General features: G+C 43.0%; 1 protein-coding gene across 1 annotated transcript; it reads left to right on the top strand.

Annotated features, from left to right (window-relative positions):
• Positions 1-3,013: 3,013 nt before the first annotated feature.
• On the top strand, positions 3,014-24,592 carry HADH (hydroxyacyl-CoA dehydrogenase). The gene is made up of 8 exons (XM_033160273.1): positions 3,014-3,170; positions 7,808-7,936; positions 9,974-10,131; positions 14,073-14,199; positions 17,228-17,317; positions 18,382-18,454; positions 23,248-23,364; positions 24,210-24,592. Exons 1-8 carry the CDS (start codon positions 3,051-3,053, stop codon positions 24,326-24,328), a joined length of 933 nt encoding a protein of 310 aa, XP_033016164.1. The 5' UTR covers positions 3,014-3,050; the 3' UTR covers positions 24,329-24,592.
• Positions 24,593-24,606: the final 14 nt, after the last annotated feature.

The following is a 24,606-nucleotide window of genomic DNA, read 5'->3' as shown; positions in this document are numbered from 1 at the left end:
TACTGTCTGGAAGCCGATTTTGCTTTTTAAACAGATATTTTGAGCATCTATTGTTAGCTGGTTTCTTATTGGTCCCTCTAAGAGATATTTCAAGTGAGTACTGTTAAGTTTATGTAGCCAAAACAATACCATCACTGCAAATAAGGGGAGTTATCAGAAGGCTTAGAGAAACCCTGAGATTTGCAGATGTACAAAAAAATAGAGGGAGGACTCTGTTTTTGAAACTGGTGAGGGGTGAATATGCTTTTTTTTTTGCAGGAGGAATGGAATGGCGATGTGGAAAGGAGGGCAGGCTAGGGATCTCTTAACAAATAATTCTGTTCCAATGATTCTTTCTAGGAAACCACAAACTGTTTACAAAGTGCTACAAAACAGATATGCCTTCAAATTATTTCTAAATCAACCATATAATTTTAAATATATGCTAATGAGCTAGATCAGCTGTGGCTGGAAAAGTTGCACCCTAGCATAGGAACACAGGAAGTTGTCTTGTAGCGACTTCTGCTCCATCTAGCTCAGTATTGTCTACACTGGTGGGCAGCAGCTCTCCAGAGGGTCTCTCCCGGCTCTTCTAGGAGATCCTGGGGACTGAAACTGGGACCTTAAGCACTCAAAGCAGATGCTCTACCACCGAGCTGTGACTTTTCCTGTAATTTAGGGTACCTCACATGACAGTAAGTTCCAAATGTCATAGCACACTTACTTAGCAGCTGGGATCTTGGGGTGAATGGCAGGTAATAAATTGTAACAATAATAGACAACTGGATCATCTGGCAGTGTTTAATGCAAGTGGGCACATACACATAGGCAATGTGTGCTGGGAATGATGATGATGATGATGATGTGTGTTGCCCTGTTTTCAAGAGGAATCCCATTGGATGTTGTAGGAAACAAGAAAGCTGGCCTGGATATAGCTTGGATGTGATCTAGAAAAACTCTTTATGTTCTTGCTACAATTTTTTAATTGCTGTACTTTTAAAAGTGTATGAAATATTTCAGTTGACTGATGGCTGTCTCCTGAACATCTCAGCCTGATTTACTTAGAATCAAAGCAACCTTTGATTGCACTGTAACTTTTAAGTGTGCACTCTTAAGATCTGGATTTAATCCTCTTGCTGGAAATGGCATCCTTGTGCAATATTCTTTGAACTGCCCTGGAATTCATCATGTTTTTGTTAATTTTATGCCAATTACAAATAGTGCTGTCCTTTGGCTTATGATGCTGTTATGTATCTGTCCTTCCTTTGAAAGTTCTATATCCCACCCCCACCCCAAAAACCACTATAACTTTGTAGAGTTGATTCTGCAAAGGTATAGTTTGCCAAAGTTTAGCACAATCTGTCATGCGGGTGAAGGAGATAATTTCTCAACATGCCTTGTTTCTGCAAATATTACTCGGGCACACCACAAAACTCCAGTGTACACTCTCATCTATAAAAAACTAAACCCTTCTGTAGAAGTGCGGAGCACATGACATCATACTAACAGCCAAGAGGATTGGATTTCTGCAGCTACCGTAGTACTGACTATGGTACTGTCAGAATGCGGCAGCTAGACTGGTGACTGGGAGTGGCCGCTGAGACCATATAACACCCATCCTGAAAGACCTACATTGGCTCCCAGTACATTTCCAAGCACAATTCAAAGTGTTGGTGCTGACCTTTGAAGTCCTAAACTGCCTCGGTCCTGTATACCTGAAGGAGCGTCGCCACCCGCATCATTCAGTCTGGACACCGAGGTCTAACTCTGAGGGCCTTCTGGTGGTTTCCTCCTCCGGGAAGTGAGGTTTCAGGGAACTAGGCAGAGGGCCTTCTCGGTAGTGGCGCTCACCCTGTGGAACATCCTCCCATCAGATGTCAAGGAAATAAGCAACTATGTGAGTTTTAAAAGACATCTGAAGGCAGCCCTGTTTAGGGAAATTTTTTAATGTTTGAAGTTTTATTCTGTTTTTAATGTTCTGTTGAAAGCCTCCCAGAGTGTCTGGGGAAACCCAGCCAGATGGGCAGGGTAGAAATAACAACAACAACAACAATACGGTGGTCTTTTTAGATGGCAGTCATAATTTGCTTTCACTTTTTGTAAAGTGAACAATAGTTTTGTGGCTCCAGATTTCATTGTGGCATAAGCTACAGCCCATTTTATCTTCTACTTAAATGGCGCAGCAAGTTCTAAACTCTAAAGTTTGCAGCGACAGACTCGCAGGGTGACCTCACATACTCCATTTCTGGTTAGCAAATGCGTCTGACTTAACAAGCGCAACCCTATGGCCGTTTACTCAAAAGCAAGGACCATTGTGTTCCATGGGGTTTTCTCCCTAGAATGTTTTAGCACTGCAGCTGAATCCCGTATGGCAATAACAAACTCTACTGCAGCTGCTAAGGCAACGTGAAAAGTTTTAACGCCTAAGCATGGACCCCTAACAGAGCTGCACTCCTAAATCACCTACAGCAGGCATAGGCAAACTTGGCCCTCCAGATGCTTTGGGACTACAACTCCCATCATCCTCAGCTAACAGGACCAGTGGTCAGGGATGATGGGAGTTGTAGTACCAAAACATCTGGAGGGCCGTGTTTGCCTATGCCTGACCTACAGCCCTCACTGCAGGGACCGCCACAAACTACAAATCCCAAGATTCCTGGTGAGTGGGGAGCCAGGTGCTTTAAATGCAGGCTGCAGACGTGACCTTTGCCAGGAGTTTTCCCGAAGGAATATTTTGAGCGTGCATTTTTTTTTCTTTTGCCGGAAAACAACGTCTGAATAGCAGCCCGAAGCAGGGTAGGGTCGGATATTCCAGGGGGAAACGAGCTGGGCACCTACATTTCCCCATAGGGCCTAAAGCAAGCAAGGCGATGCAGAGGAGAGCTGCAGAAGTGGCGGAGGCGGGGGGACGCCTTTAAGGCCCGAGCTCCCGCCCTCTTCTCCATTCTCCTCCTCCTCTTCCTCCGAGGCTCCTGCTCTGCGCGCGGCTCCGCGGCGCCCACCCCCTCGACCCCGCCGGGCTTCCTCGCACCCTTCCTGCTCCTCCCCGCCCGAGCGCAGCGCGGTTCGCCATGGCCTTCGCCACCCGCCCGTTCGTGCGCTTCTCGTCCGCCACCGCCACCGCCAAGAAACTGGTGGTGAAGCATGTGGCGGTGATCGGCGGCGGCCTCATGGGCGCCGGGATCGCACAGGTGAGCTGCGCGGGGGGCTGAAGGGGCGCTGCGCCGGCTGCTGCTGCTGCTGCTGCAAAGGGGGCGGCGGCTGCAGCAGCAGCACTTCAGGGAGTCCACTTGCCAAGAAGGCATTTTCTTTTTTCTTGCTACGAGTTTGCGTTGCACCCAGGAAATTTTGGGTGCCCCGAAACCTCACAAACTCGTAACAGTCTTAATTCCTCTGTGCTGGCGAAGGAGCCTCTTGCCAGGAACTAATTTCGTGTTTTAATTTCTTCATGCCCCTTTACAAGTGGAGGATATTGGTAGGTTATATGCCAATGTTATTGTAAGGGTTTCTCAGAGCAGCTGGGAAGCTTGGTCTCCCGACGTGGTAAACGTGCCCCACCCCTTTGCCCCCCCTGACACGTGTGTACGGTACACACGTGTGTGTGTTTTGCAGGTGTTATTAACTCGGAGGCTTCCCGCCCACTTGAGTGCATGGCTAGTGCAGGCTTGTTGCTCAGGTTCTCCTGCCTTCCTTCCCACTTCAAGGCTGTGCCTCAGTTGCATGGCTTTTTGAAGGCCAGAAGCAAAATTGCTCTCAGTTGTTTTGGCTGGGAAGATGCACATTTCATATCAGATAGGCAGCGAAATGCGTGTGGCCTGAGTGGAATGTGGTTGAGCAAATGTCATGGTAAGTGTTCAAGGTCTTAGGCAGGAGGAGAGAGCATCAAATTTCAAGTTATTATTACATATTTACCCCCCCCCCGGGGGGGGGGAGAAAAATTAGAATTGTCTGCCCCTGCAGAAAAATGCATTAACCATCCAGATATCTGGGATATTTACCTCGTAGGGACTAATAATGAGTAGTGCAACTTAATCCCCCTCCATGATCACGTTTTGTCATATGGTTGCTTAATTTTTTTTGCAGCTGTGAGGGCCCTTTGCAAGAAGACTCGGTTCTCACTTCAAACACTAGCAGCAAAGGAGCTCCTAAACCACCCTGTCTATGCCAAGGGAGAAACCAGTATTGTGTTCAGTGGTCTAGGATTGTGCAAATAGTAGACCATAAAACACAATGTACAAATGCACAGTACCCAGAGTTCCCTCTGTGTGAGGCTGTGATAAGGGACGGTTTTTTGGGGTGTGGTGATAGGATTGTGGACCTTCCCTCCAGTCACATGTGATTTTTATACCTCTTCTGGTAATCTGCCTTTCAGGATCTGTTAAGAGCTGGCGCCTGTCTCTTTTAGGTTGTGGGTGTTGCTCAACAGTATTGTGCTGCAGGGCAAGTTGCATGTCACATTGGGTACTGCTGTTGCAAGTTGCATGTCACATTGGGTTTCACAGATATTCTTTAATTGTGGTTTTCCTGTTTAATTGTAAACTGCCTTTTGGAAAGGCAGAGGAAAAAACGTTACAAATGTTTGCTCTTCTGCCTGTTTCTTCAGAGACTCTAAAGTTGTTAGCAGCAGTGCTATTTTTCTAGAAAAAGAGTTGCCAGAACTCACCACGAACACCTCCCTTGTTCTATAATAATAATAATAATAATTTTATTATTTATACCTCTGGGCGGCTCCCAACCGAATATTAAAAACACAATACAGCATTAAACATTAAAAACTTCAGATGTCTTTTAAAAGTAAGATAGTTGCTTATTGCCTTGACATCTGATGGCAGGATGTTCCACAGGGCAGGTGCCACTACCGAGAAGGCCCTCTGCCTGGTTCCCTGTAGCTTCACTTCCCGCAGTGAGGGAACCGCCAGAAGGCCCTCGGCACTGAATGATGGGGCCTACCTGAGATGTGCCAGAAGTGAGTTTGGGCTGGAAAAAAGCCCTGGTAATAAAAACAGACTAAAGCACAAAAGTGGGAACACCAAAAAGTGTTTCCCACACACCCCTCCAACAGTATACCTCTGTCTTGTGGGGAAATTGAGTGAATTTTCAAATAAAAAACGATTTGAGCTTTGCACAATCCCTCTGTTTTGTTTTGTTTTTAAAAAATAATTGGTCTGATCCATTCCTGTAATGCTGGTGCTAACATCCCTTGTGTGTTTTTCTCTACAGGATGTGTTGAAGTAAAAGGAATATAGTAATTAACTCCATAACCAGATTGTTACTACAGTCGTACCTCGGATTACGTACTTAATTGGTTCCGGGTCGCTGTACGTAACCCGAAACATATGTAACCCGAAAAACGCTTCTGCGCATGCGCGGATGGTTATACTTCCAGGTTATGGGAGTTTGTAACCCGAAAAGTACACAACCCAAAGCGTATGTAGCCCGAGGTACAACTGTATACTGCTCAAGTTTCTATTTTAACATATCCAAGAGGCACTGCAGATTGGTATTATGGTATCATTTCTGTGTTCTTTACATAAATGTCTTTGTCATTCTTTGCTTATAGAAACATTAAAAAACCAACACCTGTAACTACCCCTAGCCTGCTTCCCATTGAGCACAGTCTTAAATAAAATTCAACTTCCTGTCCAATTGGCTTCTATACATGCAGTGATAGAGGTGTCATCTTGTTCTTTGTCTCAGGCAGCAAAATTTATTGTGCTGGCCTTGTTCCCAAATTTGCTTAGAATCTACAAAATGGGCAAGATACTATCTTTTATGTAGCAGTATGCAAGTCTTCAAGTTACTCAAGGCTCCCTCGGCCAGTAACACGAGATGAGCGCCGCAACCCCAGAGTTGGACACGACTGGACCTAACGGTCAGGGGTCCCTTTACCTTTACCTTTTATACACTTAAAAGTTGGTGCAGTAAAGGGCAACCATTTATTTATATACACCCCATAAGGAAGGGTATTTTGCTAACATCATAAAAATGCACTACCCAGCTAGTTGCAGAAACCTTTATCCCAAATATATATATATTTAATATATATGTTCAAATTTCCAAGCACATTTCGTATTGCAGAAATTCTAGAACTAGGTCTTGCCATGTCAGAGAATGTCTGGTTTTTTGGGGGGGGGGGAATGATTGCTATTACAAAGTAACTTTTCTAAAACAGGAAATGAGTTCTGTTACCATGTGGGTGTGACAGGTGAAGGTTCATCTTGAACACCCTTGTCTCTTTTTGCTGAGTGCCTTTTGCTCCAGTAAGGAATGTGAGGATTGGCTGAGGCACATTTTCCATTTGCAGTGATACTGCCTGCCCTTTGGTACGTAGGGAAATGTTTGGTCTTCCCTCACGATTCATCAGTTTCACCCCTCCCCCCCTTTTTTGTTTTTTCCCCCAGAAGGTAGAGTGCCAAAAACTACCCCACCCCACCACTTAATTCTTGCTTTAATTCTTGTTCCCAATTGCTTGCTTTAATTCTTGTTCCCAATTGGGACCACTGCCACTTTGGGCACATAGCAATGACAGATGATTCGAACTTCTTCAAAGCTCTTAGATTTTCTTATGGCCTGAAGGGAGGAGATCTCTAGGTGCACAGACGCATATGTTTTTGTTACTAAGCTCAACACTTTTCAAATTGAATTATTCTTTAGGGGTCACAACCAGTTTCAGTTGCTAGTCTGAAGACTGTTGCAAAAGTTTGCTGCTGAGTTTGGGCACTAAAACTAGATAAGGTTGAACTGAAGAAGATTCAAAACACACTCAAACAAAACACACATGGCATTTTCTTTTCTGCTTATCATCCTCTGTATGTACCCAGATGATAAACTGGAGCAAGGCCCTTTGCTTTTTTTTGCTTTTATAATTTTGCAGTTTTCATCATGGGTATATTTTGTTTGCAAGGATGTAACACTGGGAAGGTTGGATAATCTGTCTGATAAGGAGATAGGGTCAGAGATCTGAGCTCCATATAGAAGGTAGCTCCTTATCCTTGTTGGCGGCTGCTGAACAATGCTGGGTTCTTTCTGTAGATGTTTAGCTGCACTTCTTGGCACTGAAGGGCCATAGCTCAGTTGTAGAGCCTCTGTTTTGCATGCAGAAGGTTTCCAGTTCAATCCCAGGCCAAATTTAGCCCTCAAGCTGTTTTGGGACTACAATTACCATCATCTCTGACCACTGGTCCTGTTAGCTATGGATGATGGGAGTTGCAGTCCCAAAACAGCTGGAGAGCCAAGTTTGGCCATGCCTGGTGTAGACAGTAGGCTACTGAGGCAGCTGGAGTGATGGTCTTATTTGCTATAAGTTAGGTTCCTGTGTTGCTGATCCAGAGCAGTATAGTGGTTAAGAGTGTTGGGCTAGGACTGGAGTTCTATGAAGCTCACCGAGTGACCCTGGGCCAGCCACAATATCAGCCACAAATCCACCTCACAGATTTGTTGTGAAGATAAAATGTGAGGACAGAACCATACCTTGAACTCTGGCTGTTAGCCAGAATATAAATGTAATAAATAAATAAATAAAATAAAAAATTCCTTCCAGTAGCACCTTAGAGACCAACTAAGTTTGTTCTTGGTATGAGCTTTCATATGCATGCACACTTCTTCAGATGCACACGAAAGCTCATACCAAGAACAAACTTAGTTGGTCTCTAAGGTGCTACTGGAAGGAATTTTTTATTTTATTTTGTTTTGACTATGGCAGACCAACATGGCTACCTACCTGTAACTGGAAATAAATAAATATTAGTAATGGGTGTGCACCTCTTTTTTCCATGGGTTCCTTTCCTTTTTCATCATCATTTCCCCCCCCCCCCTGTTTTTCCTGTAGATTGCTGCAGCCACTGGCCACACTGTTATATTAGTGGACCAGTCAGATGAAATACTGAATAAATCCAAGAAAGGAATCGAGGATAGTTTGAAAAAGCTGACAAAGAAAAAGTTTGCAGACAAACCTGAGGTGCGATCTTTATTATTTATAAATATTGGAAATGATGGTTGCATGCGACAAATCTACCTTGTTTGTTTGTTTATCTTTAATGCCTAGATAGACAATTGCAGCAATGTTAGATTAGCATAATGTTTTAAATATATTCCTTTCAAGAGCTGGGGTGAATTCCACACTTATAACAACTCTGCTCTTTCCCCTGCCCCCAACCTCAGTCAACAAGCAGAAGCCAACTTCCATACGTAGGCCGATTTTCTGCACATGTTACCCTTGCAAAAGGGAATTGTAAGAAGGTAATTCACATTCAGTACCTAGGGCTGCCGACAGTCTACAACCCTTCTAACCACTTGCTTGTGTGGACCTGCACATACACACGTCTTAGCAAATTGGGGAACTGAATCTTGCCCTTCCCATCCTTACATATTGCCCCAAGTGATATGAAGATAGTGCCATACGTGTGCAGGAAAAAACTTAAACACGTTGCAGAGTTCCCAAAGATAGACCAGAGGCAATAGTACTTCATCCAGCAGAGCTTTATTTGTGCTGAAGGCAAATGAGTGTAATGGTCCCAAATCCAGATACATTCAGGATTGGCACAGTCCATAAAAATATCCATTTGCAGCATTTACAAAAACTTACAAACTTATAACAAGAGTAAAACTTAACACTATAGCATACAGAAACAGAACACCACACCAGAAGGAAAAGAGATAGAAAGAGAAAGTAAAATCCAGGCTCCTCCTGGCCTATATTTATAGTCAGCATGACCTTAATTGGAAGAGATAAGAAAACCAGTTCAAACCAGCTTCCCAGAAGGTATAACCCAAACAACTCATGACCCTACTGCCTGCTTCTCTTACACAGAGAAGCTTCTAGTAGCTTATAGAATCATCTTGTATTAATCAGAATAGGAAAGATCTCTACACATCTGATCAGTGCAAACTGACAGATAGTGGGGAAGGCAATGCTCTCCCTTTCTCATGGCCAGACCATTATTTGGTTAAGTATGGACTGACAGTGGCAGTTCCCTGCTGTCAGGGTGGTCATTTGCATGGCGCACCCTCAGAGACTGATGGAGCTGGATATGTTCCTGGATGTTCTGGGGAATTTTTCAGTTGAGAAAGCTGGTGATCCTGTCAAAGCCCTGGTCTCTCGATATGAAATGATGAGATGAAATGGGCGGTTGACATTATCACTCTTCTTGAGTGTCCTGTCCAGCTTTGCGCAGCCCAAGCTGCTCCAGGCTATGAAAGAAGCCAGACGAGAACTAGAGTGCAAGTGGTGCAAGTCTTGCTGGAAAACCGGCTGAACACTGGTAAATAACACATAATTGTGTGTACCATGTGGCAGCATGGACTGTGGAAAAAGTCTCCTTTTGCAGCTTGCATTGTGTCCCCAAGTAGGTGGCCATCGGAATTATTTCTGTTTCATTGTCAAGTCAGTTATTGAGGCTATTTGCTTTTCTCTTGAGTTAATTTACTGTATTTACTCAAATCTAATGCTCACCATTTTTGGCCACCTTTTTCACAAATTACATTGTGAAAATTAAGGGCGCATTAGACTCAAGTTAATACGGTACTTTGCTAGTGACTTCCTGTTTGTGGACTGTTCTCCCCAGGGAGGTTTCACTGGCGCCTTCATTATACACCTTTAGATGTCAGGCAAAAATGTTCCTTTTTAACTAGGTTAAACTTGGTTGATTGACATCTGCTGCCCTTTTAAAATGTGTTTGGGAGGGGGGAATTATTGGGTTTTTATTATGTATTTTCTGTTTTTTATATTGTGAACCACCCTTAGATCTACAGATACAGGGCGGTATACAAATTTAATAATAGTAATGATAACAGTCTATATTGTGTATTACGAGCAGCGGTGTGCTAGGAGACAGGGGGATTGCAGCATTCATGCACAGCTATCAGGAGCTCTTAATTTTAATGTGCAGAACTATATTTGTTTTATTTGTTGAAACACATTTTTACCGTTGAAATTGTAATCCTTCCTATGAAGGCAAATGAAATGCTCTGTGAACAGATTTTTGTTTTTTCTCAGGCTGGCGCTGAGTTCATTGAGAAGACCTTAAAGAACCTGACCACGAGCACAGATCCAGTCTCTGTAGTCCACAGCACTGACCTTGTAGTGGAAGCCATTGTGGAAAACTTAGCAGTAAAAAACGAGCTCTTCAAGACATTGGATAAGTTTGCACCAGAGTATGTTCATAAAATGTTACAAAACTAATGCAGAATGTCCTTGTTATCTACTAGTTTTCACTAAAATACGGGCCTGTACAGAGGAGAGGAGGCAAGCCGAAATCTCCTATCCACCCACCCTTTCTCACTGATGGGATATTTAGACTTTTTGGGTGCTTCCAGATGGGGACTTGAATTTGCAGGCAGATTATTGGGATATCACAAAATGGGTTGTTGCTTCCAGGGTTTCTCCCTCCACTTACTGAAAGCAGATTAAATTGGAGAGGGAACTATGAGCTGGTATGTGAAACCTACAATCGTTAAGCAGACGGTGATTATTTCAAAACTGATTGGTGAGTTGTTACCTCCCCCCAAAAATTTGGGCAAAGAGGTGCCTCTTCAATTAAAAGTGAAAAAGAAAATAAATATTGCAGCTATTTCACCAGCAGTGCAAGCATTCAGTATGAAGATTTAAGTTCTACAGGAAGTTTGGAAGCTCATCGTAATTCCGTATATATTATTTGGTGGTAGCTAATCATTTGAAGATCCCCTGATTCATTCTTTCTTTTTCTTTTTCTTTTTCTTTTGCTCACGGGGAGAGGCCTGAGAACTGAGTGAAGATACTAACTTCTGAAGTGGAAGTAGGTGGAGCAGTTCTCCGCTTGTGAGCAAAGATTAAAAAGATATCCCCATGCCAAAGAGCCACCTCCAACCAATTATTTATGTAAAGTCCCGCCCAGGCCTCCAGCTGCTCATGCTAAAGAAATTTAATCTTTGCTACCACTGTAGTTTCTGAAGAATCCTACCCTTAAGTGAGCAGCGTTATACTTTTTTCTAGACTGATAAAATAACCAGCTAAGGAGGCTGGGGGGGATTAATATAATATAGGCCTGTTCTAAAGTGGTATATTTATCAGGTTGATTTGGTTATTACTGAATGTTTGTGGGCAGTCTGCTGACTCCTATTCTTCTTCCATTGTAGTTAGTAGTCTGTTACATTTTACATTTATTATTTACTAAAACATTCTGCGCCACCCCTCGCATCAAGTCTCAAGGTGGTGTACAGTAACATTTAAAAAAAAAACAACATTTCAGTGAGATAAAGATAACAGCTCACAATCCAGGGTAGAACTAAGGTCTCACTGAAATTAATTGCCCACAAATGCCTGGGAACATAAATACCTGTATGCATTTAACAGGCTTTGAAACACCATCAGTGTTGGTGCTTGCATCAGCTTCGATGGCAGTCCCTAGACAGGGCACCACTGCAGAGAGGCCCTCCCTGGCCATAGACTCATAGTATTGGAGAGTTGAAAAGGGACCCCAAGGGTCATCATTCTAGTCCAACCCCCTGCAATGCAGGAATCTTAGCTAAAGCATCCATGACAGATGGCCATCCAACCTTTGCTTTAAAACCTCCAAGGAAGGAGAGTCCACGACCTGCGACTAAGCAAGTCTCCATGGACTGGAGCACAACCTGGGGGGGCCTCAGACCAAGTAGGGTGAGGTGTTCCTTCGACTAACCAGGTCCCAAGTTTAGAGCTTTATATGGGAGAACGAAAGCATCAAACTTGACCCAGTAACCTCTTGGCATGTAATGTATACATAGCAGGACACCCCAGCGAACAGCTTAGCTGCTGCATTTTGCAATACAGGCGACTCCCCACTTATTCAGAAGTTTCGTTCCGGGGGCCCTCGTGTGCATAAGCAAAATGTGCATAAGTGGGGAGCCCACTGCAGTACCTGCAGCTTCCTGCCCAGCAGCTGTTGAGCCGAGTAGTGCGGCAGCAGCAAGAGCTCCCACACGCCATTTTGGACCCCTTGGAGTCATTTAAGGACTTTTGGCTCATGGACATCCTCTTTGGCTCAGGCCATGGGGACTTTCCAGTTCTCTCCTGCCATTTCAGGTTAGAATTGAATTACTTACATATTTCCCTCCGGTCATGTGCAAGTGAGGTGTCGCCTGTGTAGTTTCAGCCTCCAGACCAGCCTTTAGGGAAACCTCACAGTGCGTTACGGTAATCCAGTCTTGAGGTTATCGGTGCATGAATTGCAGTGGCAAAAGTACCTGTGTCCAGGAAAAGGTGCAGCTGCCTACCAGCCATAACTGGAAAAAGGCATTCCTACTGACTGCAGCCACTTGGGCTCTGGAACAAGGAGCACCACACATAATTAGTTCAGATGGGTACTACATGAATCAGGTGGCAAACTTTAAACTGCAGCTAATATTATTATTAATTGCACCACACAGTTGAGTAATTCTTGCATTAAACCTGTCAATAATTCATTGGAATTGATTGGGCTTTACCACTTCTAGGAGCCCCTTTTTTGTACATTTGGACCACACTTCTGTCTTCCTGTTAACAGACTGACTCTTTCTGAGACTTACAAAATTAGGTCACCAGTGAAAATGAGTTCACTAGTTGAAGCAGAAAATGGAACAGTGAGGGGTGACCTCTGAACCATACTATTTTAATTTTGATTCCCATTATATATCCCACAAGGTGGCACTGCAAATATGGGAATAGATTTTATTAAGGATATTGGAGTGGTGCTGGAATTTTAAAGGATGCACTTTAAAAGAGTGCACCATGTAGACTCTTACTCAGAACTGAAAGCTTGTAGGAGGGACATCTGGCTATGACTTCTGTATCACTGAATCTTTACTTGAGATTCAGAAACACACAGCACTTTGAAGACTATGAAATAAGATGTAACTTTTTGACACTGCAGCTAGTAAGGTTTTGTTGTTTCTGGGTACATGGGACATAGTTCAACTGCTGCATGTCTAAAGAGCAAGTAAATCACACAAGTACAACCAACTTAAAATACAATCACAATTTATTTTAAGTATAATGCTCAATAAAAACCACCTAATAAGCATAACTAATGTAAGTTAATATGTTGCATTACAGTATAAGTAGTAGAAGGCCAGACCCGATTTCCAGCAATAACAACTAAGCCAAAGGACTGGGTGAGGAAATAGGTTTTTACCTGGTGCCAAAAAAAACATTGGGGTTACTGCCGTTTGAACCTCAGTGTCAAGCATCCCTGCTGCTTCTATAAACTACAGTGGTACCTTGGGTTACAGACACTTCAGGTTACAGACGCTTCAGGTTACAGACTCTGCTAACCCAGAAATAGTACCTCGGGTTAAGAACTTTGCTTCAGGATGAGAACAGAAATCGTGCTCCGGTGGCCATTAGTTACCGGTAAAGTGGTACCTCAGGTTAAGAACAGTTTCAGGTTAAGAACAGACCTCCAGAACGAATTAAGTTCTTAACCCGAGGTACCACTGTATTACTTTAACATGCTGTATGTGGGGCTGCCTTGGGAAAGTGCTCAGAAACTTCATCAGGCTCAAAGAGCTGCAGCCAAGATTGCTGACTGGGGCTGGTTGTAGGAATTATACGGCTGCCTTGCTAGAACAGCTCCATTTTCTACTGGTCTGTTTCTGGGCAGAATTCAAAGTACTGGTTATCACCTATAATGCTCTATATGGCTTTGGCCTAAGCTGAGAGACCATACTGCCTCATACGAACCTGTTCAGGTTTTGACATGTTTAGTGGGTGGTCCTGCCACCCTCACAGGCGCGCTTAGTCGGGAAGCAAGAGAAGGCCTTATATGTGCCTGCTCCCAGGCGTTTTAATTTGAAGCAGTAAATTTCCAGGGTTCTGTATCTTTCCGTCTGTAAAGTGTTGGACCAGGACCTGAGAGACCAGCGTTCAAGGTCCCACTCATCCATGAAGCTCACTGTGTGGTGTTGGGCCAGTCACTGCTTCTCAGCCTAACCTGCCTCACAGGATTGTTGTGGAAATTAAATGAGGAGAGAGAACCATGTATGCCACCTTGAACTCCTTGTAGGGGAAAATGTGGGGTATGAATAAAAATACATAATAGCCTATAGAGTCCTGAGAGCAGAGAGCTGCAACTGATGCCCAAATGCATGTTGTTTCTCCACAGGCATACCATATTTGCCAGCAACACTTCATCATTGCCCATCACGGAGATAGCCAATGCTACCACGAGGCAGGACCGTTTTGGCGGCCTACATTTCTTTAATCCAGTGCCTTTGATGAAACTTGTGGAGGTAAAAGGGTTTTGAAAATGTTCTAAAATGTTGCAGCATGTCGTGCTACCTGTGTATTGCAGAGGTTCTCCATGTTTGTGTGTTTGTTTATTATTTTACCTCCTGTCTCCGCGTTTGATCAGTCATGATCCCAGGGCAGGTTTTTGCACCACAGATAGAATCATGTTAATCTACAGTAAAAAACCAGGATGAGATTTAAACATCAGATTTTTAAGAAACAAAAATTTTAAAAAATGAGCAGTAAGAACAGCATATTGATTCACAGCTATCACATTATGTCAGCACCCTTGGAAGGTCTGGGGGAGAAGGTGTATCTGGCACCAACAAGTGAGTGGAGTCCGTGCTAGGCACACCTGCCAAGTGAGGGTTTCCCATAGGCTTGTTGTTCTGCTCTGGTCACTTCTAGTGCTATTTTGATAGCACAGGTGTTCAGAGGGTAAAAGCTGCTCAATTAAGGTGGCGCTGGATATTCAGGTGGGGCTCTGTGATTTCCTCTAATGGTGAGAGTCAAGAGAACCGGAGCCACGATGGGGCTGCTGAGAAACAGGTGAACTTGCTTCCGGCTGATCGTCCCTGAAAGAACAAGGAAAGCTCTTTAAAATGACTGTCCCAGAATCAAACCCTACCCAATGGACCAGAATGTGGTCTAAACCCCCCTTTAAATCCATATCAACGAAAAGAAGAGAACTCACCCTAAAACTAACCTACAGGTGGTATCTAACGCCAAGAAAATTAGCGCTAATATGCCCAGGAACCTCACCAAAGTGCTGGAGAGGGTGCACCTCCACAGGCACATACTTCCACATGTGGTGGGAGTGCCCCAAAATCCAACCATTCTGGACAACAACCATACGAGAAGTATGTAAAATAACCAAGCAAGTGCTAGAAACCACCCCAGAATTGGTCTTACTAAACATCTTCCAAGTCAATAATGCCCACTTACAACACAAAGAATTTATAATCCATCTACTCTCAGCAGCCAGAAACATCATAACCAGACACTGGAAAGACCTGTCAGGAGTAAGCATGGACCAATGGTACCAAGTAGTATGGGAAACAGCATACAAATCAATATGGCTAACCTGATCCAAAACACCCACCCACCCCACTCACACAGGAAACTAGAGATCACCACAGCCAACCACAAATGAACAATCACACCTTACGCCAATCCCAACCTCTCTCACTGCCAAAGAAGCACAAGCGAACAACAGAGAACCTACACAAACATATATTAAGTAAAATAGAAACATTGTCACCCCACCTCACCCATCCCCCACCCTACCCACCTCTTTCCCCCCTTCTCTCCCTAATGTCTCAACAACCAAAACTGATTTGTAAAAATGTTACATGGGAAAAATACAAGAGACACATTGCACACACTTTTGTAAATCAAGAAAATCTTTAATAAAAAATAATAATTATGAACTAAAGCTGGCAATTCCCCCCACTCCAGACTCCCACCCCCCCCTTTCTGGATCTTAATCATATGAATGCTTCCCACATCCTAATTAAGAATGTAAGAACGAGCCCTGCTGGATCAGGCCAAAGTGCAACACTCTGTTCTCACAGTGGCCAAACAGACGGCTATGGGGAGCATGTAAGTAGGGCCTAAGTGCAACTATGTTCTCCCTACCTGAAATTCCCAGCAAGTGGTGTTCAGAGGCATAGTGCCCTCAGCTATTCAGAGCTGCACCACATCTAGCAGACTGCTTGCCATGTTATTTCCAATCACCTTCTTGGTGCTTAACACCATCTCCCAGACAATATGTCAGGAGGCATTTCAGAAATCTAGCATTTCTATTCTAGGGTCCACATGGTAAGGAAAAAAATATATAAAAGAGATCTCTCACACAGTAATTTGGAAACATTCTGGACTAAGTGTGCCATTTGTGGCATCTAAAAACATGTCTTGCTCTTCTGCACTGCAATCCCAGTGGGGTCTTCTTGTTGCTTGTACAGTGGTGCCTCGGGTTACGAACTTAATTCGTTCCGGAGGTCCGTTCTTAACCTGAAACCGTTCTTATCCTGAGGCACGCTTTCACTAATGGGGCCTCCTGCTGCTGCCATGCCACTGACGTGCTATTTCCATTCTCATCCTGGGGCAAAGTTCGCATCCCAGAGAACTACTTCCAAGTTAGCGGAATTTGTAACCTGAAGTGTTTGTAACCCGAGGTACCACTGTATTTGCTACAAGACAGGCTTAGCTGGAGCAAAAGTCCCACTTGGTCCCTCAGTGCTTGAAAGGTCTGGTTTACCCCACCAAGTATCTTACAACTATTTGCTCTGCTTTCTTTCCCATTTGCTCAACAATGTCAAAGTTCTTTTGTGTGTTTAGACCTTTTACTTTCCCCCGTAAATAAATTCACACAGGAGTATAAATGAATGAATGAATGAATGAATGAATGAATGAATGACTGTCCCATGATAGGAAGTGCATTGCAGGTCCCAGACCTTGCTGGAGTCCCACAGAGGGAAACGGACTACTGGCCTTTCTTCCCTTTGGCAGGTGACTGAACTGATGGTGTGACGTCGAGAATGTACTGGCTTATTTATTTTAAATGTTTGTAAGTGATGCCAATAAAGGTTTTTGTTTGTTTGATTGATTGGTATAGATTACGTGTACCTAGGGAAAGCATGGTATGTGTACACAAAACCTCCACATTACCCCCCCCCCCCAGAGATCCACGGGTTGTGAACCACCCTGAGATCTACAGATAAAGGGTGGTATACAAATTTAATAAATAACAATATTAACGTTCAGTAAGTGGATAGTCTGCATACATAATAGTTGAGCTTTAGAAATCATAAAGTGTATAATAAAAATAAGAACAGAATCAGGCCAGTAATCCACCCCCCCCCCTTCTGCATGTGTAGAGACAGTGTGTACCTGCGTTCAGTGTAATGTGTGAGCAAGTACTATGTTAGCCCATCTCTCAGGATGGCTGCTTTTATGAAAGTTAAATTGGTTGTTGACATAAAGAGATAACCCTCCCAGCCCACCCACCTTTGATGGCTTTGTTCTTAGGTTGTCAAGACGCCAATGACCAGCCAAAAGACTTTCGAGTCCCTCATGGATTTCAGCAAAGCATTGGGGAAGAATCCGGTCTCCTGTAAGGCAAGTATATTTTATATTGTGGGAGGGAGGTCCAGGTAAGTTCAGAGTGCTTCAGATTTGGCTGCATTTTGGATTTTTTCTGCTCTGCTCATGAAGCCATCCTTTTAATTTTTAATTTAAAAAAAAAAAAATCACAGACAACAGGTTACCAAAAATGATTTTTTAAAAATATAAGACTCAGTGCTCCGCCAGCCCCCTCTGCCTGCCTTCTTACCAATCCGAGGGGTGGTTCTGGCTGTCAGCTGCCTCCTCCTTAATTTCATTGCTGCCTTTGTAGAACTCGAACAGGGAAGAGGATGGGGAGAAAACTAGAATCAGTTGGCTCTGCCTGCCTTTGGATGTGGTTCCACCGAGTGTTGGTCTCATTGCCTTCTTCCAGTCGCAGTGGCCACCTGCCACCATTGCTGACTAGATTTATTACAAATGATCATCATATCTGAAAGGCCAGTCCAAGCCAAATAGAAGAGATTTGGGGCAGGACGAAAGGGAATAGTAGAAACGACAAAAATTGTAGAACAGATTAATGATGCTCATGAGACAAGCTAGTGTGCTATAATGTCTAAGACTAGCTCAGGAAGTCGTTGAGTTAAATCTGCCAGTAGGTGGTCTTAGACAAGTGCTTCTCAGCTTCAGCTGCCATCACCAGCAGCCGCCAGATCTACATAATATAATTTATTGACTGTTCGTTTTGGCTCTTCAAATTCTTGCTGTTTGGTTTCTGCTTTAGTAATTGCATTATAATTATGGGTTGTTGTTGTTGTTGTTGTTGTTTGTAATCTGCTTTGAAGTGGAAGAGGAGAAACAACACATAAACATTGGTTAATAATACTAGTCTAACTTGCAGAGTTACAAGCTAACGTACATGAAGCACTTTGAACATTGGAATGCGTTCTGTAAATGCTAATATATTATTATTGGCGCAACAAGGAATGCCCCACTTGTCTATTGTATTCTGTAGCTGATTCTCCTTCCTCTTGCTTTCAACCTAGTAGGCACATTTGGGAATTACTTATCATTATAGAACTTGATAGGGTCCACTTTAATCCCTGTCTTTCTGTTGACAGGACACTCCTGGGTTTGTTGTCAACAGGCTCCTTGTGCCTTACCTGATGGAAGCAGTTCGGCTCTTTGAGAGGGGTAAAGATAAACAGAGTTCTGCTTTGTGGGATATAAACGGCTTATTTGTGTTGTGCTGTGGAACGTTGTTCTCGAGCAATCGTTTTCTCTGGCATTTCAGAAATCAGAATGAAAAATAAATTCTTGAAACTATTCCTGTTAATGTGGGGAAATTACCTCTGTGAAGTAGATACTTGTGTGAAACTGGTTGTGTTTTTGTTAAGTTAGACAAAACCCTTTTGAGATATGCACACAACCTGAGAGAGTCCACACCAGATCTGTTCTGACATGTGTTTCCTCATTCACCCCGTCACTCTGCTTTTCTTTCATTGTAAGTAAAGTATTGCTCTTAGATTCCCCATGTACTCATCTTGTTCATTATCTAGCAGTGTTGACAATATAACATGGACTAGAGAACTGGTGCCATTTTGCATACTCTGCTGGCACTCGGTTAGTACAGTCTGCATGGCCACAATCCAGACTTTTTGGGCTTCCGGTTTGGTGCCGGATAATGGCGGAGCGGAGCTGAGTCAGTTCCAGTCCCCGGGGGGTTTTAGGGGTCTCCTTGTCTGCGCCAAGGGCCCCTTAAAGCCACGGGAAGAGCGTCCCGTGGACCGCGGCCTCGTGGGTCCCAGACGTGCCGTCTCTGCTCTTGATTGACCCTCGTAAGGGGGGAAAATCAAGCGAGCGGAGCTACCGACACGGGACTGGAGAGGCGGATGCACCCCCCCCCCGGGAGATCAAAGCAGCAATTCTGCCAGACCTGAGCACCAAGCTTTTCCTGCTAACTTCAAAGAAAAAAGAAGAACCCCGGCTGCTGTAAGTGTGGGGCTAATTGGATTTACATTTGAATAATTGGCAACCGGGAGGGATGTTAAAAGGAAGCCCGTCCCTCTCCTTTGTTGTGCAGAGGAGGTAATTAAGCTTCAAGCGGCTGCAGCTGCATTACTAGACACAATGTTGCTACGAAGCACTTTGACAGAGAAGATGGATTAAATCCCAATTTGAGGGATTGAAGATTTTGGAAATATCTCTTCTGTGGCTTTTGGAATTAATTTTGGCACCCTGTCTCAGGGAAAATGGCGCTGGAAAACTAACACGCAGGATGGAAAATTACTGACATTTGACACCCTTTGCTTTCTCCAACCATGCTTGCTTTCGCTTTTAAACTGATTCTAGATCCGGGTATTACCCAGGAACAAAGAACAATCCTTCTGCAATTGGAGTTTGTGAATCGGAAAATGGACTGGTTAGGTCGTAATTTCAAAGAAATTTGTTGTGGAGCAGGAGAGACCAGCCAGATCTGGGAAAATTTTGATAATTTGGAAGTAGACTTCTTCAGGGAATTGGGGCAGGTGCTGGAGAAATGGGACGAATTGATTCAGCAACCCCAGGTAAATGGACGGCTCTGGTGTAGTGAGAAACACAGGGCTGATGTTTTGACTGGAGCTACGAGATTCAGTCTCTGGAGTGGGAGTCCAGAGATGAAGCTGAGAAGATTTTTGAAGACACAAGTGGAAGGAAACCAAAATTGCGAAATGGAGTTGCTGAGCTGGTGCCTCTTGAGGCGCCCAAGGAGGAGATTTATAAATTTTAAGATGATACTGAACAAGGACAGCAGAGGGAAATGTAAAGATGAATGGTGGGGGGGCATGGGAGAGAGCAGAAAAATGGTGAGAAGGGGAATAGGGTGAAAATGATAAAAATTGAATTAGGATGGATTTATGGTACCCTGAAGATAGTGTGTTAAGATTTTAGGATTTTGATGTTAAGTTTTAAGATTTTGATGTTATGATTTTGGGAATTCTGAATTAGTGAAGAGATATGTAACTGATTAATAGCAGCAGCTTAAGTGAAAAGAAGTATAAGATTGATTTTAGAATTATTTCATGATACTATAAGATGTTAAGTTTCTATGATATTATAAAAGGTTGGATAATGAATTGTAATGTTAAAAATGGATGTTACCAAAGTATATTAGTATTGAAGGCAGAGGAGGGAAAGCGGGGGAGGTCCCTTTAGAACAGTGTTTCCCAACCTTGTGCCTCCAGCTGTTTTTGGACTACAACTCCCATCATCCCTAGCTAGCAAGACCAGTGGTCAGGGATGATGGGAGTTGTAGTCCGAAAACAGCTGGAGGCACAAGGTTGGGAAACACTGCTTTAGAAGATCAGAAACTAGATTTTGTTAAGTAGTAAGAGAAAGATTGGTGTTCCAGTTTAGGTATGTATTGGTTTTGGTTTTGTTTTAATTGTTTTCTTTGTTGATTGTATTTATGTAATGTGTTTTTTTATTGTGTCAATGTTGGTGTTTATGTTATGTTATGTGTTTCTCTTGTTTTATTGGAAAATAATAAAAATCTTATAAAAAAAAAAAAAACAATCCAGACTTTTTGATAGAACACAGTGTGTATCTGACATTACAACTCTGACTCATTTTTTTTTTAAAAAAAACCCATACCAAAAATTAGCATATTGGGCTTTGTAACAGAGGATATCTCTGAAACTGGATGTATTAATTATCATTTCAATTAAACTGGGAGGTGCCAAATTGCAGTTGGAGGCATTGTACTGAACAACGTTGTTCTAAAGCTTTTTTATTTTATGTACAAAATTGGAACCAAAAAGAATCTAAATACATGAACTGAAAAGTGAGTATTAAAAAAACTACATCAATAAGCAGAATGAATAATGAGTTTTGTTCTTCTTGCCCAGGCTGGGTATACTTTGGGCTAAAATATCCAAATTGTACATCGGGTTCTGTAAAGACCTATGGCAGGTACAGGTGGCCTGCTGCAGCAATGGGAAATCTTGCTCAGAGATTTATTTTTGCAAGTGTGGTGCTCATACTTTCAAACCCATCTTTATGTCATCAATATTAGCCTCTTATCTGGCATTGCTTGGGAATTTTAAGAAACCAGCAAAATAAGTGCAGTTTTACATCAGTGCTTAAAATCAGTGCAATTTTAAAAGATCCAGTCCACCATTTTGATTCAAAATGGTGTCCATTTGCTGACATAAAGCCTGATCCTTGATCTCAGGAACCATTGCACAAAATTTGGCTAAGGTACCTTAAGCGGTTTCCAAATGCTGCATCAGGAACAAACAATTTCCCAAAAAGACATACTGTAGTTGATGCCGTTAGAGATAGGAAACTTGCTTTAAAAGGACTGGCCTTTGGGAGATTGGATCCTATGATCTACCCATAGTTCTCTCTTTACCAGTCTTTCTTACATTCCTGGGCCAGCACAAATGTTTTTGAGCAATGAAAATGTCTTGGGGCATTGTGATCCATTTCTCTTCTCTGTGTACCATTTTACTGCTACAGTGGCTCATACGGTAGATGGGGTTGAAGAAAACAGTTTGATGGGAGTAGGAATAATGAGCTGAGGGCAAATTAACTGCTAGCACAAAGTGCTGGACAGTTCTTGCCCTGGTACTGTGTTGATGGAAATAAGGAATTATTTTTGTCTTTCATACCTGAGAGGCAGCCTTGAAATGAGCCTTGTCGTCTTCAAAGGAAACAGGCTTGTTGTGTGAAGAGCTAAAGAGAAAGTTACTCTGTTGTAACTGTTCAGATTAAGCCCCCTTTCATGGTTGTCTGCTATTAAGAATGTTATTTCAAACATTTTATTTGGAAAGCAGCCTTCCCTTGCAGATGAAAGACCTCCATTATCAGGATCTCCGCAAATATATTTTAAATATTAAAAGCTCCCTTTGTAGTTCATAAAAGTGTCTTCAGCTTGTGAAACAAAATTAACTATACTTCTTGCTTATCCATCAACAAATACTGCTAATTACTCCTCAAAGGCAGTATAAGAACAAATTAGAGTGATTTTTCAAAAAGCAAAGGAGTGGCATTATGGAAACAACTTTTGTTTTATCTGAAAGCTCACCATATAAAGTGCTTCAGTTAAATGTTGCATTCCTGCATGCATAAAATATATAACCATTTTAAATTTACATGGGTGAGAAACGGGATGTGGCTTTGTCTGATTAAATGTGTTCTTTAATTTAAGTCTTCGCCCCCTCCCTTCGGCTAAGTAGCATCCTGATTTTTGTTTTTGATGTGGCTTTTTAAAAATTTAAGACTTGGGATTTTAAGAACTTGTTGGAAAATGCATTAAAACTAATGTGGTAAAAAAAGAGAAAATGTTGGCATCTCACTGCAACACGATGTTTTGCTTTAATTTTGCCAGACTTGAGAGAGGTTTTATTCATTCCAGCAGGATAGGTAAAGGCCAGTGTAATTCTATATATTAAATTGTAGTTTATGGCTTGGTCCTTGGCTTTTTACTCACACCCTCCTAAAAAAAAAATTCAAAGTAAGATGGAAGTTCTAGCATACGATTTTTCAGACTTTCCATTTTCAGGGAGCACTTTCTACTTTAACACAGCTTTCTGAAGACTCTCCTAAGCCTCTGTCATGGAATCATTTTACACTGCACAGGATTCTGTTTGCTGTGCTCATGTTGGGCCTCAATGCATGTGCCTACTGCCATGCAGACCCTGCTGTTGTGCCCACTCACCTCCATTTGTAGGTAAATGGTGGGAGGAGTGAGAGTCAAGCCCTGTTAAAAGCAGGGCATCAGATGGTCCCCACCCCAAACCACTGGGAAGCCACATTTTTAGTGATAATCTATTAACTGGTATACGGACGTTGTGCAGTTTCTGCAGCAAAGCCTTCTTAAAAGCTGCTGCTTTATAGAGTGCAGAGCGCAAATGCCTTAGTGAGTTGAAACCAAGTTTTAGGCCTCGAAAGAAGGGAGAACAGATGCTGACCTTTGTTAACCCGCCCGTTAACTGTGTCCTTAGGAGATGCAGCAAAGGAAGATATTGACCTTGCCATGAAGCTTGGGGCAGGCTATCCCATGGGCCCGTTTGAACTCCTGGACTACGTTGGTCTGGATACCAGTAAATATATTATAGATGGTATGTACATTTTTTCTGACGAGCTTGATGATTATATATATATATATGTATATGTGTGTGTGTGTGTGTGTATACACACACACACACACACACACACACACATGCATCTTTCCTTATCGAAAGAGAAACCCAAAGTGACTCACAAGTTAAAATAGATAGGGTGTGTCCCCTGCCCCTGTTCTTGCAAACTGCTAACGGGGCTTTGTGAAACTTCAGTTGTGTTGAATTCTGTTGCTGTTTTCACATGGGGGGAAAGTGACTATTTTCTTCCTGAGAATCACAGAAGAGGGTTCCTTATTGTCTGTCTCAGTCTTGCTTCTGGTAAGAGTGAGCTTGACTAAACTACTGTTTATGGTAGGTTCCCCCCCCCCCACCGCAAGGGATCTTTGTCAACGGTTCACTTGGAGGTGCTAAAGATGACAATCACATCAGCACAATCTCTATGTTAGGGAGAGTTTTAGTGGTCCTGGGGCTGTGTGTGTGTGTGCGCGCGCGCTCCTCGAGCAGGCTCAGGGAACCTGTGGTTCTATGGGTTTTGGACTATAGTTCTCATCACTATGGGAATCTGCATAACATCACCTGAGTCACTAAGAGCTGTCCTTAGTCTTGAATAAAGTGGAAGAGGTTGCTGCAAGGGAAGGAAGAGGTGCTGGATTTTCAGAGTTTAGTCCTGGAATTCCCCTCCAGTCCTTTTTTGAGCAGGTGAAGTATGCAGTTTCCCCCTCCATTCTCAACTACACCATGTGAGTTAGTTGGGAATGAAGGCCTTGAAGATAACAAGCATCTGATCAAATTTAGGCTTTACGTAATGGGCACGCCCTGCTCCTTTCCCCCTCTCTCACCAGGGTGGCATTTGTTGGAGCCAGACAACCCTCTCTTTGCTCCAAGCCCGCTGCTGGATAAACTCGTAGAGGAGAAGAAGCTGGGGAAGAAGACTGGAGAAGGATTTTACAAATACAAATGAACTTTGCCATGTTTTTTCCAGAGTTAAGGACAACCTCTTTGTACCATTTGGATGTAACTTGGAATGCCACTTAATCAGGGCTTTTAAAAAGAAGTCGTCAACACTACTATATAATCAAAATGCACAATGCGTCTTGAGGCAATTGTTTTCCCAGGTTAATGATTTTCTTGATCTATGATTCTGAGAGCTTTACATTCTCAAAAGTGCCTTTCTTTCATAAGCTCCCTGTCTCAAAGGCCAAATAAACGGGGTCTGAGTTAATAAGACTTGTAACAAGC

This window comes from Lacerta agilis, chromosome 9 (assembly GCF_009819535.1).
Source record: "Lacerta agilis isolate rLacAgi1 chromosome 9, rLacAgi1.pri, whole genome shotgun sequence".
NCBI lineage: Eukaryota > Metazoa > Chordata > Lepidosauria > Squamata > Lacertidae > Lacerta > Lacerta agilis.
The sequence above is the reverse complement of the archived record's forward strand: the minus strand, read 5'-3'. Positions and strand labels throughout refer to the sequence as shown.

Excerpts from the sequence above, each read along its gene's own strand:
- HADH (XM_033160273.1), top strand. The coding sequence starts at position 3,051 with ATGGCCTTCGCCACCCGCCCGTTCGTGCGCTTCTCGTCCGCCACCGCC. Across the intron at positions 10,132-14,072 it reads TTGGATAAGTTTGCACCAGA|GCATACCATATTTGCCAGCA; the intron begins GTATGTTCATAA and ends GTTTCTCCACAG. Across the intron at positions 14,200-17,227 it reads CTTTGATGAAACTTGTGGAG|GTTGTCAAGACGCCAATGAC; the intron begins GTAAAAGGGTTT and ends CTTTGTTCTTAG.